At 36.8% G+C, this 14692-nt stretch overlaps 1 protein-coding gene across 1 annotated transcript in view; it reads left to right on the top strand.

The window, feature by feature from the left end:
- LOC124554700 (patched domain-containing protein 3-like) overlaps positions 1 to 14692 on the top strand; it is a 633296-nt gene that overhangs the window by 606668 nt on the left and 11936 nt on the right. Inside the window, exons 16-17 of the mRNA XM_047128324.1 lie at positions 5934 to 6055; positions 9706 to 9859. Of these exons, the coding sequence (XP_046984280.1) occupies positions 5934 to 6055; positions 9706 to 9859 (276 nt within the window). The remainder of the gene's footprint in view (positions 1 to 5933; positions 6056 to 9705; positions 9860 to 14692) is intronic.

Genomic DNA, 14692 nt, shown 5'->3' with positions numbered 1-14692 from the left:
AAGATTAACACATGTGAATCTGGCTTCCAGTACATGAGTAATGCCAAAATTATGACTGTTGCTTCCAAACAAAACAAAGAGGAGGACAGTGAATGTGGAAATGGGGTTGAAGACAGTGACCCTGTCAGTAATTGTACCACATTGCAATGTGTTGATACTCTTCTAGATTACATGGGCCAGAGCTGTGAGGATGGGGTGTGAGTCGTGCTTGGGTAGCTCAGTTGGTAGCGCACTTGCCCATGAAAGGCAAAGGTCCTGAGTTTGAGTCTTGGTCCGGCACACAGTTTTAATCTGTCAGGAAGTTTCAAAGAATACATGCTTGGAAATATCTCAATTATTCATGTTTTTTGATTATTTGTGCATCTTCCCCTCATGTTACCCTGAGTAATCAGGTGTATACTGCATCTTCAATAAATCTTTTTAAATAATCAAGGCCACTCTCTGATTATTGACTGTGTTTTTAATGAATAAATATTTTATGATAAGGCCATTAGGCTATTCATAAAATGTGATGGAACTCTTATCAGTTTTCATGGAATTAGTTATAACATTGATTATTACACTGAATTGTGAAGTTCAAAAACAGACAGATACAGATTTAGCATTTATCTTTAGGAGAAATACAGTATCTCACAAAACAGTCAATAGAAACATAATAGTAGATGAGAACACTCAACGTTTTTGGACCAGCGTGTTCCCCCATAGTCTATTGCCCACCCAATTTCTGTTTCCTGCCAGAACCAGTCACCTTTTTTTCCCCAAAAGCTAGGAGTGCTATTGTTTATTTTTATGCACTTGTGTTGGACATACTGGGAGTTGAGCCTCCTGGAAGTACGACTATCCCATCTGTCCCTGTATGAACTTGGCAATTTTCTGTGTACAAGTTTCATGTTTATATACTGATAACACTAAATGTTGTATTGAATGGATGTAGTGTGAGTGCAATTAGCTATTTCTTATTAATATGGGGTTAATTTAAACAAATGATGTTTAGTTAATCACACATTTGGCACCATACAAAGTAATGATGAAAATTCTCCCTGATTAAGGGACTTGAGGAAAACAGACAAATTTTTGGGACTCTCATAAAGTATCTTTAGAATACTAAATGGTACTGCACTCTTTTGAGCTTGAGCATGTGTTGAAATACTCCCTTTCAATGAGGGGGTGGATTGAAGGAAAAGGGGGTGGGAAGTGATTTCAGTTGTACTGTTTCTTCAAATGACTGCATTTTCTGTTTCTCTACTGTGGTAAACTTGGAACATGTGATTTGACTGCATATTTAATCAAAACTGCGTGTTTAGAAAAAAAGGCATGGCACAGAACCAATCATAGATATTTTCAAAAACAAACTCATTGTGTTGGTTTTATTCAATAATATTGTATATTTTTACTACAAATGTAACTCTTATTAATGAAAACACTTTTACATTACTATTTGAAGTTATCTTTCTATAACCAAAAAACTGAGTTTGCTGCAACATTGTTGTTCTAACTACAAACACAATAAAAAACATGGTCGACAGCATATGTAGAATACTGTTTAGAGAACATACACAAGACTGCCGGACGGAGCTATTGTATGGTTATATGAGTAGCGTTTGTCCCCCAGGGACTGCTTGCTATCAGCGCCTCTGGTGGGGGCCCAGAGCAGCTGAACGGTGTGCTACTCAAATGGAAGCACCTATCAACATGCATGACAGTAGTGGTGGTGGAGGTGCAGTAACGTGTGGGTTACTACAATTATACTTTATTTTCTGATACATGTTCAAATGCTCACATTTCCCTCTTGGTAGCCATCAATATGTATTCAATAAAAATTAATAAACCTCATGGTTACCAGATGCAAGTCTTTCAAGTTGGTGCCTCTTGAGCTACTAGTGTGTCGATTTCACCACTCACTTTCTTGACCAACTTCTAGTTTGATGTTACAAGGCAAGGTGTACTTCACTGCCAACTGTTCCATGGCCTAAAGATGTAAAGTGGTCACCAATAATGAACCTAGGACGTTTGTAATAATCAACAGTGTTTACTTCTAACATAAGAAGGTTTTCAATGTATACAGACCTTACCTGAGTCTGTTGGTGAGATTATTTAGTTCACAAAACATGACACATTTCTTCCTGGAGCACTGTATAATGTTGGGAGTTAACAGCATGTACATCTACTATTCATTATGAATAGAAAATAAAGCCTCCGTTATGAGTCAACCAGTGCCCAAATTGAACACAAAGTCACATAACAGTTTCATGAGGCATGCACTGCAGGAAAAGCATTGATAATTTCTTGAGCTTCATGTGACATGCACTATTTCCTATCCTTAGACTAGAGGGCTTTTTCTTACATTTTCTTGTGCTCTAAAAATGGTGAGATATGATTAGCAGGGGTGTGAATCTCTGCCCAAAATGTTGACTGCTGTGGGACTGTGGGATGAGGAGTAGTGCAAAGGGAATAAGGGAATACACCTTTCCTCCTTCATGCAGTGGTGCAGCCTATATATAATGCTGTTTGAACATGCCAGTGCAAAACAAAATGAAACACAGGATTCACCATTAATTAGCTGCACACTATCATATTGTTTTATCTCAAAGACTGTCAGTAAATGGAAAAAGTATTATCTGCCTGAATATTTTTTCCTGTTGAGGACTAGACACAGTGAATCCTGCAAGGTTGTCCATAAATCTGTAAAAGTATAAGGGGATGGAGATCTCTTACGAACAGCGTGTTGCAAGGCATCCCAGCTATGCTCAATAATATTCATGTCTGGGGAGTTTGGTGGCCAGTGGAAATGTTTGAACTCAGAAGAGTGTTCCTGGAGCCACTCTGTAGCAATACTGGACGTGTGGGGTGTCACATTGTCCTGCTGGAACTGCCCAAGTTTGTCTGAGTGCATAATGGATATGAATGGATGCAGGTGATCAGACAGGATGCTTACATACGTGTCACCTGTCAGAGTCATATCTAGACATATCAGGGTCCCATATCACTCCAGCTGCACACACCCCACACCACTACAGAGCCTCCACCAGCTTGAACAGTCCCCTGCTGACATGTAGGGTCCATGGATTCATGAGGCTTTCTCTATACCCGTACACTTCCATCTGCTTGATACAATTTGAAATAAGACTTGTCCGACGAGGCAAAATGTTTCCAGTCATCTACAGTCCAATGTTAGTGTTTACAGGTCCAGGCAAAATATAAAGCTTTGGGTCATGCAGTCATCAAGGCTACAAGAGTGGGCCTTCAGCTCCTAAACCCCATATCATTGATGTTTCACTGAGTGGTTTGCATGCTGACACTTGGTGATGGCCCAACATTGAAATCTGCAGCAGTTTGTGGGAGGATTGCACTTCTGTCACATTGAATGATTCTCTTCAGTCATTGTTGGTTCCATTCTTGAAGGATCCTTTTTCTGGCTGCAGTGATGTTGGAGATTTGATGTTTCACCAGATTCCTGAAATTCATGGTACATTCGTGAAAAGGCCGTATGTGAAAATCGTCACTTTCTCGCTACCTCAGAGATGCTGTGTCCCATCGCTCATGTGCTGACTATAATACCATGTTAAAACTCACTTACATCTTGATAACCTGTCATTGTAGCAGCAGAAACTGATCTAACAACTGCGCTAGACACTTGTCATATATGGGTGTTGCCGACTGCAGCGCCATATTCTGCCTGTTTACGTATCTCTTTATTTGAATACGCACCCCTATACCAGTTTCTTTGGCACTTCAGTGTATTTTAACACACCAACAGGAAAGATCCCAAAGTTGCAAGCACAGCTAGAAACAGACAAAACGTTACTCTGCAACAAGAATAGCAAAATCTTTGTATATGTATTCCCTAATAATTATTTACTGTCAAAAAATAATAATGCTATACAAAATAGTTACTAACTGCTGTTAATTTACAGAAAGAAGATTCACTCTGTGACAGAATGTACACTGATTTGAAAAGACCTGGCATGTTAAAACTATACGCTGGACTGGAATTCAAACCTGGGACCTTTGCCTTTCACTGGCAAGTGAAACTGAGCTATCCAAGAATGACTCATGACCCACACAGCTTTAGTTCTGCTAGTACCTATTAATTTATTTCACATGGCGATAATCCGAACATGAATAGATGTTACTGGTGGGACTGTCAATGACACTAATTAATTACTTAAGTAATTCATGCATCGTCATGTTCTGTAGCCTTCATCATGAAGGAAAACTTTCAGGGATGTGGAACAAGAGAAGGTATATATGAAGAAAGACAAACAGCTGAAACAAACTGGATTAACTAATATTCAGATGCTATATACAGTCTGTGCTTATTCAGGTAACATGTGATAAAGGCAAATTATCACAAAAGTATAGTTTTTAACCACATGGTTTTAGCATATTACCTGATGAATAGTTGTGCTTAGATATTCAGCACTCAGTCACTGACCCTGCTGGAAGGTATCTGTAAGACTCAGTTAAAATATTACAGGAGGAAGTGTTTATGTCCCAAATGCATGTCTGAAAAATGATTGAGTAATACTAAAGCTACAACTCTCTTAAAAATTACTACTTACTCCATTATTCTAAATAACTCTTGTTTATCCTTTTGGCCTACTTCTTTCTTATCATTTGTATGACTACATTGCTATTATTTAAGAACAACAGATGCCTGTATATTGTACAAATAAAGGCCAGGTTAAAATTAATGTTGGTACTTGGCATGCAGTTAACAGGAATCTATATAATTGAGTAATTTGTAGGAGGAATGGCTAATTTTTTTATACTTCTTTTTCAATTTTTAGGTGTCCTTGATGATCTGACAGATAGAGCACTAGACTCTGACCCTTGACAAGTGTCGGGGTCTTCCCCTTTCCATTCCCTTGAGGATAGTCCCAGGTCCACTCAGCCTGCTGTAGAAATGGGTACCGAGAATCTGTCCCGGGAGTAAAAGGTGGCCGCGAGGAGGGCCTGCCACCCCTCCTACTCCTAGTGCCACTGTGAAAAGTGAGGCTGCTTTGTACCCGCAGTCAGGCTAGGACTCTGGTCACAGGCTGGTGCCAAAGACTTTGAATTTTTAGGGGTTCATAAGTTAATTTCTCTATGTCCTATACATTACGGAAAAGTGAAAACAGTCTGTAATAAAAAGCCTGATGATATTCACACAACTTGCTGAATGAATAGTCAGAGAAATCAGGTATTTAAGAAACACGTATGAAGAATGTACTGAGACATTTAGTAACAGTCTGCAATAGGAGAAATGGGAAAATGTTTACCTTGCAAACAATGTGTATTTAAACTTGAATACATTCTTAATTTTGTGTCTGGAACACTCTTTAATCATAATTCAACTGAACTGTATATGTGAGTAAAGTGTGAATAACATCATATATTAGAATACTTATGCCAGAGAGGATGAAATGTAGATAAAACATCAGGTATCAGAAATTGTACAGTATCATAATGCTGCAAGTAGTATTGTGAAATCTTAAATTATTTGGGCAAATAGGACAGAAGAATGTATTATATATGTGGCATAAGGGAGAGAGGTCTAGAAAAAGAAGTAAAAGGAAGGACTGAGAAAAAAAAAAAAAAAGATAAGCACTATTTTGAAGGGACTGAAATGCAGACGTGTACTGCTGACAGCTGGAATGGACAGAGTGAAGAATGGACTACTTTTTTTCTATTTTACTTCCAGCTCCAGGAATCTATTTTCCTCAGAGCTCCATGTTTATGATTAATTTGTCAAACTTTCTGTTGTTTGCATCATCAGATCCATCATATTTGTTCAATGTACTGATTTTATTGATCACTATTCATGTTGGAATCTTTCATATTCTATTCCTTGCACACACAGTTCATATAAATTATTTTGCTTGCTTAAACATTGTAAGCTGCTGTTTATATTTCTGGGACAGTAAATGTAAAATTATTTTTATTATTTACAGAAAGGGCTGTAGAGTGTATTAGACGTATTGGACCAGCAGTTTTCAATGGTGGATTCAGTACATTCCTTGCATTTTCATTGCTGGGAATTAGTGACTCTTACCTCTTCACAACATTTTTTAAGGTATGTTCTTTCGAAAAGTATCAAAAATGTGCTTCTAATTTGCATAGCTGAAATTTGGTTATGATGTTGGCAGATAAAAACCACTGGAAGAATTAAAAGCAGTACATCATGCAAAATGTAGGTTTATGTGATTATAAATGCAATAATTTTTATATGTTGCACTACTATAAATCCAATGTTTCACAATCTCCATGTCTTCTCAGAAACTCATTTCCATAAGCTGACAATTATTTCACATTGCATTTATTATATCATTTTGGATACAGACAGCACTTTTCACTTATGATAAACCAAACAACTGATCTCTGGTATGCTTAAATATGATTTGTTTTGATTCATTTGGTGTTCCAGAGATCCATGACCAAACTAATTTACAGTGATATAGCAGGCATCAAGCATTTAAAATAAATATGTACAAGATATTTTAACAATTATGCCTATAGATAAAATGGTTATATCTTAAAGGGAAATAGATGTTAATAATGCGATTCATACACAGCTACATGTATTAAGTAATAAATGCACTTATATACCAGATGTACAAGTATGAAACAGGAATTTGGTTGCAATAATTAGACTCTGTTGTTTGAACTGATACACAATATTTTATTCAAAATAATCTCCACTGCTCTTTATACATTTCAACCACCTTTCTGGCAGGCTATGAGTGCTATGCCAAAAAAACAGTTCTTGTTTTGAAGCGAACCATTCAACGAGCCATTTTCGTACATTTTCATATGAATTGAAGCATCGTTCAGCAAGAGTATGTCCTAGTGTTGCAAATATATGATAATCAGACAGAGCCAAGTCTGGATAATAAGCCGCATGCCCAAGTATTTCCCAACTGAAAGCCTCGATTGTTTCTCTGACCCATTTTGATGTGAGTGATGGGGCGTTATCATGGAGCAATATGACTTTGTGTTGCCTTTTTCCATATTCAGATCATTTTTCATGTAATGCTCAATTCAAATCAATCATCTGCTGTTGGTAGCAATCAGTGTTACAGGTTTCACCATGTGTTAGGAACTCATAATAGATGATACCCTTCTGATCACACCGAACACAGAGCATTGTCTTCTTTGCAAAGCGATTTGGTCTTGCAATGGATGTTGATGGTTTGCCTGGATTCACCCATGATTTAAAATGCTTGGAATTCTCAAACTATATTCATTTTAAATCACCTGTCACTATTTGATGGAAAACGACTTTCTTCTGTATCTGGTAAGTAGCATTTCACAATGGTCTTTCGATTTGCTTGATGTCTTTCATTCAGTTCATGCAGAACCCATTTTCCCACTTTCTGCACCTTTCCCATAGCTTTCAACCAAAGAGATACGGCTCGCTGCATCACATTCAATTGTTTTGCAAGTTCCTGTTGAGTTTGAGTACCATCTTCAAGCCATAACCCTTGCAATTTGTTGTCTTCAAACTTTTTCAGCAGTTTCCCATGCTCATGATTTCTCACATCAAAATCACCATTTTTGAATTTTTTGAACCATTCGAAACACTGTGCTTTTCCAAGAGCATGTTCGCCGAAAGCTTTGACAAGCATTTGGTACAATTCTGCAGCAGTTTTCTTCAATGATAACAGAAAACCAATGCGGTCCGCAAATTGTAGTTCGTAGGCATAAAACTTGACACATTTAAGGGTTTGAAACAGATACTCATGTATGGAACTTGGGTTACTATATACTGACAGTCATCATCAGCCATTACAGGAAGCAGATGGTGTTGCAGACGCAGTCTCACAGGCCCTGCATTGATGGCTAGCTCCATCTGTAGGGAAATTCCAGTTTCATACTTCTATACCTGGTTACACTTTCACATAATTCAGGTTTGTATAATGGTTTACAGTGCATCAAACTGTAATTAACATAGAATATACAGTATCATAAAATTTTTATAAGGAACAGAATCATATTTCTCAAGGGTTACATTTAACCAGTCTTTTTTTAAATTTATTTGCCTCAATAATACTAGATTTATTATTGGCAAGAAGAGCATTGTATGTGTTTGTTCTGGAGTACATAATTCTCCCTTAGAAACTGAAGCTAAAATTATCTAATTGTTTGGTGATATAACTTTTGATGACAACAACTTACAAACAGAAAACCCCCTGGTAAACTATGAGAAACTGTGTACCTAATTTTTTGTCATGTACGTAATTAACTGCCACACCAAATTAATAATGACTGATGATATGGATCCTCTGCAATAAAAGAAGATGTTGATTTAGTTAGTTTATTAATCTTGAAAAAAGAGAACATGCCTAACTATGTCCTTCTCATTCACACTGATATACTTCAGAAAGGCAGGTCCATTTGTTCCAGAAATGCCACAGTTCATTAACATGAGTTCAGTAAAAATCTGATTATAAGTGTAGTTACCTCATATACAAATTATTCAGAGTGCCAGTGACCCTGCTAACAATGGGTATTCACATAAATCATATACATCAACATCTGGTCCATAATTTTAGTTCTGTTCTACAGCAATTTTTACACACCTCCTTAAATACTTTCCACTCTAACTTCACATGTCCATTTCTCACAACATTGTTCGTGCAATGTGGCAATTCACAAAGAGATGCCAAAAACAAACAGTAAAAATACTGGAAGGTAAGGTTCACTGGTTAGTGTGTCCTGCTGGGTTGATCTTACATTAGTGAACCCTTCTCTAGCTTAAGATAAGGCTTTTTTGCTCTCTATGCTGTTAGAATCCTGATACCTTGTTAGGAATAACTGGAACAATTTTAGACATTCAACTTATTTAACTGTTATGCTTTGTCAGTTTTTTTTGTTGTTGTTATTATCCCATTTTATTTCCATTAAGACTACTTTAAAACTGTGAGATACTCAAATAAATTATGGTATACATGTGGAATAATAGAATTTGGCTACCAAATAAGCTACAAATTTTTAGGTGTATTTCAGTATTTCATAAGCTTTCATAGCTGTACAATATTGTTTCAGTAGGAATAATTAGAATCAGATGTGCTTCAACCTTCTAGCACAACAAGTGCATGTGGCCATGAGGACCAGAATATTTGTAGTCCTAGAATACTACTATACATCAGCCACTTAAAAGAGGTCTTTTGTAATGAAAGCAGAGACATAAATGTTCCAGATCAGACCACAAACCAGTGGAGTGTTAACTGATTTCCCTGCCAAATAATTAAGTATGAGAAGAAAAGAACAAATCACATCCCAACTTACTGTTATTGATGACTAATGTGGTAGATCAATGCTGATTACACAAACTTAAAGACAGTGGAATAATGAAATCTCATATTTTCGTTATATAAACTTGATTTAAATAATGACGAGTCCAGTTGTGTATGTTTTGCAACATTCAGATGACCCTAAATTGTTTTCAGTGCCTCAAAATTAATTTCACATAATGATGGACACCCCATTTGATGATAATCTAAAAGCACAAGGGCTGTTCTTGCAAGATCAAGTTAAAATTTTCAAAAAGAATTAAATGTACACCAGATGTATGTTATATCTTATGGTGGAGAAAGATTATTATTGACTGTGTTCCTCATTGAAAACTGTGGGAAGTCTTAACATTTATGTACATTTCCATAATCTGCAATATTTTGAAAGAATAATTAGATGTGTAATTTGAGGAAGCCTTTTGTTTTACAGTTGTTTGCTGGTGTTGTTGCATATGGATTGTTTCATGGCCTGATTTTCCTGCCTGTTATTCTGAGTATTTGTGGTCCACAAGACAAAAAAAGTACCAAGCTACAGGCAGATGCAACAAATGGAATTAATCGTTTCGCAAAACTTCTGACTGCAGGTAAGTCTTGGTCCGTGTGAATCAACAAAAAATGTAAAAAAATAAATTCAAAAGGAATCACGCCGCCAATGAATATTTAAAGTTGAGCAACCAAATTCATGTATGCTATGAGCTAAAACATTGACTGCCTGCTTAGCAGCTTATTGGTCCACCTTTGGAATGCAATACAGCAGAAATTCTTTGTGGCATGGATTCAACAAATCCTTTGTAGATTCCTAGGGGTATACAGCACCATATATTTCTATGCAAATGTCATACAATTTCTGTAAATTAGAGGCTGGTGGTTTGTGGATGTGGAACTAACACTTGATGGTATCCCTGATGCAGTCCATTCGGTTCAGATCATGCAAATTTGGTGGCCAAGTGATCAACATGAGTTCACTATAATTCTCCTCAAACCAATGTAGTATGATTCTGGCCTTGAATCACAGCCAGTTATCCTGCTGACAGACATCTTTTCTGTCAGGGAAGAGATGAAGCATAAAGGGATGCAGGTGGTTGGTAATAATGTTTGTATAATCCACAGCTGTCATGGAGCCTTTGATTACTGCCATAGATCCCATAGAAGCTCAGGTGAATGTCCCTTATAATGGTACTGCTGCAACAGCACTGCATCTGTGGCATGGTATATGTTTTGAGCAGACATTTGCCTGGATGATGGCGTATCTGGAGGTGACCATCAATCTTATTAAACAAGAATCGAGGTTCATATGACAAGGGAACACTTTTCCATTGATCTATGGTCAAATTTTCATGATCTCATATCCTTTTCAATGGTATTTGATGGTATCATTGGGTCAGCATTAAAACTAAAATTATAAATCGTGTAAAATGTCTCATGTCACTAACAGCAGAAAAGAAACTTCATTTAATGAGCATAAACTGCATGAAGGTTTACTTTCAAGGAATGCTGAAAATGTACTCTCTCTCTCTCTCTCTCTCTCAGCCAGTAATTCTGGGAGATATTCAACTGTCTCTTCTGAGCTGAAACCAAAAATTTTTGTGTTTCATCGAAATGATATCAATAGTAAACTCATAAGCAATACAGTATTAAAAAATGTATAATTTTTCTTTGTGACCATTACTCACTTTGAGGGTTTATGTTGTAAACTGGGTACGTATCAACATAATATTACCATGTTGAAATTATATTTGCATTGTAACAATGCCATTGTAATGTAAAATATGTATTTCACAGAGTTTCATGATCTGGGTGAAGGAGACACTGCGTTTCTGTTCCAACCCAAGAACACTGTAATTTATTGCTTGAACAGTATACACATATGGAAGACAAGATACAATATAATAGCAATACACAAGTGAGTGGTGGAGCCTTGTGCTCTTAGTCCCAACAGGGAGTGCAGCTGGCAGGCCACGCATGCAATTGCTGTTGTATTAGAAGGCTGCGTGGCCTCTAATAGCCATATCAACCACAAACTTCATGTACAAACTGTGAAGTGACACCTGCACATAATTGGTAGTTATAGTAAATTCACAGTGACTTGCAGTTATTCCCCTAATATTACACATTGTTTCCACATTGGTAGCCAATGCAGTAATTACAAGCTTTACAATAAATTATTATCACTCTGCCTCCCAGCAGATATGGGAGAGTGGAATACATTATTTGTCATGTACTGGATTTTTTATAAATTGTCCTTTAAGTCTCCTACAGCACAAAGTGAAAGGCTGAATGGGAAATCATATTCATATATGTAACACTTCCAAGTAGCAAAAGCAAAAATATAGAACCAGATGATTTTTCTTTATCATATATGTGGGGTGAAAGAATGACAATGATTTATTTAATTTATTGTGACTTTGGTAATTATTACATTTGTAACCAACTTATTAACGTATAAACAATACCCAATACTACCTGCTGTTATGTTAGTGGATAGGGATGGTCTGACTATTAATTACACCTAATAAGTTACAAAATTCCAGTTTCAATATGATAATAGGTGCTAGAAACCTATTAATTACTTAGTAGGTTTACCATAAGCTATGAAGTACACTGAAATCAGCAAAATAGTTCATATTACTGTAAAATGTTTTCTAAGAATGAATTTAAATTTCCATGCTCTTCTATCCTATAGTACAGGGGTGGTCACTACGTGGCCAATGAATCACACTATTCTTGCCTCCATGTAATGCTGTTTTTGACTTGACACTGCTGTATGTGTGCAGCTTTCTTGTTGCTTTGACATTGTATACGGCAGTTGGTTGTCAGTCAGTCTTGCAGCGAGTAATGTGGTTGTTGATCTGCCATGCAATAACATTGTTTCAGCAAAACTGAATTTTATTACTGGTGCCATAACAGTTATGGGGTTGTCTACGGAGTGGAAATATGATGAAGAAACTGGAGTGGTTACTAAAGAGGGGGAAGAGGAATATGTTTTTGTAGAGAAAACTGATAAAGAAATGAGCATTTTATGTCAAATGACATTGTCACAGTTCTGCTGAGCTGCAGACAGGCATGTACAAAAGACAATCACACTCTCATCACTAAATTTTTGGTCGTAGCCTTTGTCAGAAAATGAGAGCACACACAAATTTACACAAGCACTCAAACACAGCTCATGGACACGTGACTGCAGTCTTCAGCTGCTGCATCTACAGTCTCTGAGAATTAGATCCAAACAGACCACTCCTCACGCCTCCCTGTGTCTCGTTGGCAGCTGCTAGGTTTGTGCAAGAAGTGGTGGCAGCAGTGACTGCAAGCTGAAGGGATTGGTAGGAAGGCGATGAGGGAGTAGGAAAGTGCATACGTTCTCAGCTGCACCCAGCCAGCAACGATGCATTACACCTCGGTAAACAAACCATTTCATCTACTGAGACAAAAACTACATTTTTCCATTGTTTTTTTCCAAATGTCCCTGATATGTTTGAAATTCCCTGATATTCCATGATTTCCAGAACTTGTGGCAACCCTGTTACAGCACATTTTTGAGCAATGAAGTCTTTCTTTCTTAAAGATGAGTTACCCAAGAACATTATTCCATATGAATGAAAATATGCAACATATGTAAACTTACTGATTTGTCTCTCCCCAAAAGTTGCAATGTTTCTAAGTGCAAATGTGGCCAAACTAAGTTGTTTTAGGAGTTCCAAAATGTGCTTTTTCCAGTTTAAATTCTCATCGTTATGTAGACCTTAGAATTTTGAAGTTTCCACCCTATTTACTGTTTCCTCACCATGTCTTAAACTTATCATCGGTGTGGTAACCCTAGATGTGCAGAACTGAATATGTTGTGTCTTTTTAAAAATGAGGGTGTGGCCATTCGAAGAAAACAGTCAATGACACTTTTAAGAACTTTGTCTACCATTTCTTCTGTTTCTGTATGTATGCTCAGACTGATTACAATGCTAGTGTCATCTGCAAAAAGAACCAATTCTGCACCTAAGACTGAGTCTTGGAGGAACCCGCATGATTTCTCCCTAGTCAGAATAATGTCTCGGGACTATAATGGTTGAATTACTAAGCACAACTTCCTGCATTCTTTTAGGCAAATAAAACATTATCAACTGGTTGGATATACCATCAGTCCCATAAAACTTTCATTTATCTTGGAGAATGCTGTGATTCACAAAGTCAAATGATTTAGGTAGGTCACAGAAAATACCAACCGGAGTTATTTTATTATTTAAGACTTTAGAATTTGGTGAGTGAATATACAAATGGCATTCTCAGCAGGGCACTCTTCTGGAATCCAAACTTTCATTTGTTGTTCCTCAATTGGGACAGTATTCTAGAATACATCACCATCTCAACAATTTTGGAAAATGATGTCAGTAATGAAGCAGGTTGATAGTTATTGACTATCACCATTCTCACAGATGGGTTTCACAATGGCATATTTCAATCTCTCTGGAAAAATGCCTTAAGTAACTGATGCATAACATATTTCAAAAATGACAGGGTTTATTATACAGTAACAGATATTTAGTAATCTACTGGAAGCACCATAAAAACCAGATGAGCTTCTATGTTTGACAGAGTTTATGATTTTCTTAATTTCAAAGTGAGGAGTTGGTGATACATTCATATGACTGAATTTTATGAGAGTATCTTTTTCAGCATATTGCTGTGTTTACTTTCTCTTAAACTGTTTCTCCTTATACTTTCTAATGTAATTAAGAAAAGATTATATATATTTAAGAAATTATTATATATACTCATATCTGAGACTCATCGTCTACAGCCCTTCCATTCACTTATTATCCTAAATGTTGAAAATACCACTTCAGTTGTAAATTTATTTTATTTTCATGGCTGGTTTCAGGCTCTCAGAAGCCCATCCTAAGGTGTCACAACTGTGATGTGGCCCCCGAGCACCGCGGTGGATGTGTACTAGGCACACTGTGCTACCTGTGAGTGCAGAACAGGGAGTTATTATCCTGTTCTGTGGCTGGTTGTCCTGTCTCTTGTTTCACCACATTCCATGTAGCCTTAAATCTTCTGCTGGAATTACTGATTTCTGACATTATGTGCATGTTCCTTGATTTTTAAATATCTGCTCTTAGTAATTTTGAGCAATTTTGTAGTGTGCAACTACTGCAGGATTTCTACTCATTCTTGTCAATGTACACAATTCCCTTTTCCATGGGTTTTTACGTGGCTGTTTAGTGTCCTTTCTGATAAGCTTATGCCAAAAGCTATTTTCAAATAATGATATGGAACAGATTAAATTTTATGTTGGCATTTGGTTCATTATAAATTTCATTCAGCATATATATTCTTTTATGTGTGTGTCATTCCACTTGCTGTCACACACTGGTGTGGTGTTCAGCCTGGAAATAGAAGGTTTGAATCCTGTTGGTTAGAAAATT

The sequence above is a fragment of the Schistocerca americana genome, chromosome X (assembly GCF_021461395.2).
Source record: "Schistocerca americana isolate TAMUIC-IGC-003095 chromosome X, iqSchAmer2.1, whole genome shotgun sequence".
Lineage (NCBI taxonomy): Eukaryota > Metazoa > Arthropoda > Insecta > Orthoptera > Acrididae > Schistocerca > Schistocerca americana.
The sequence above is the reverse complement of the archived record's forward strand: the minus strand, read 5'-3'. Positions and strand labels throughout refer to the sequence as shown.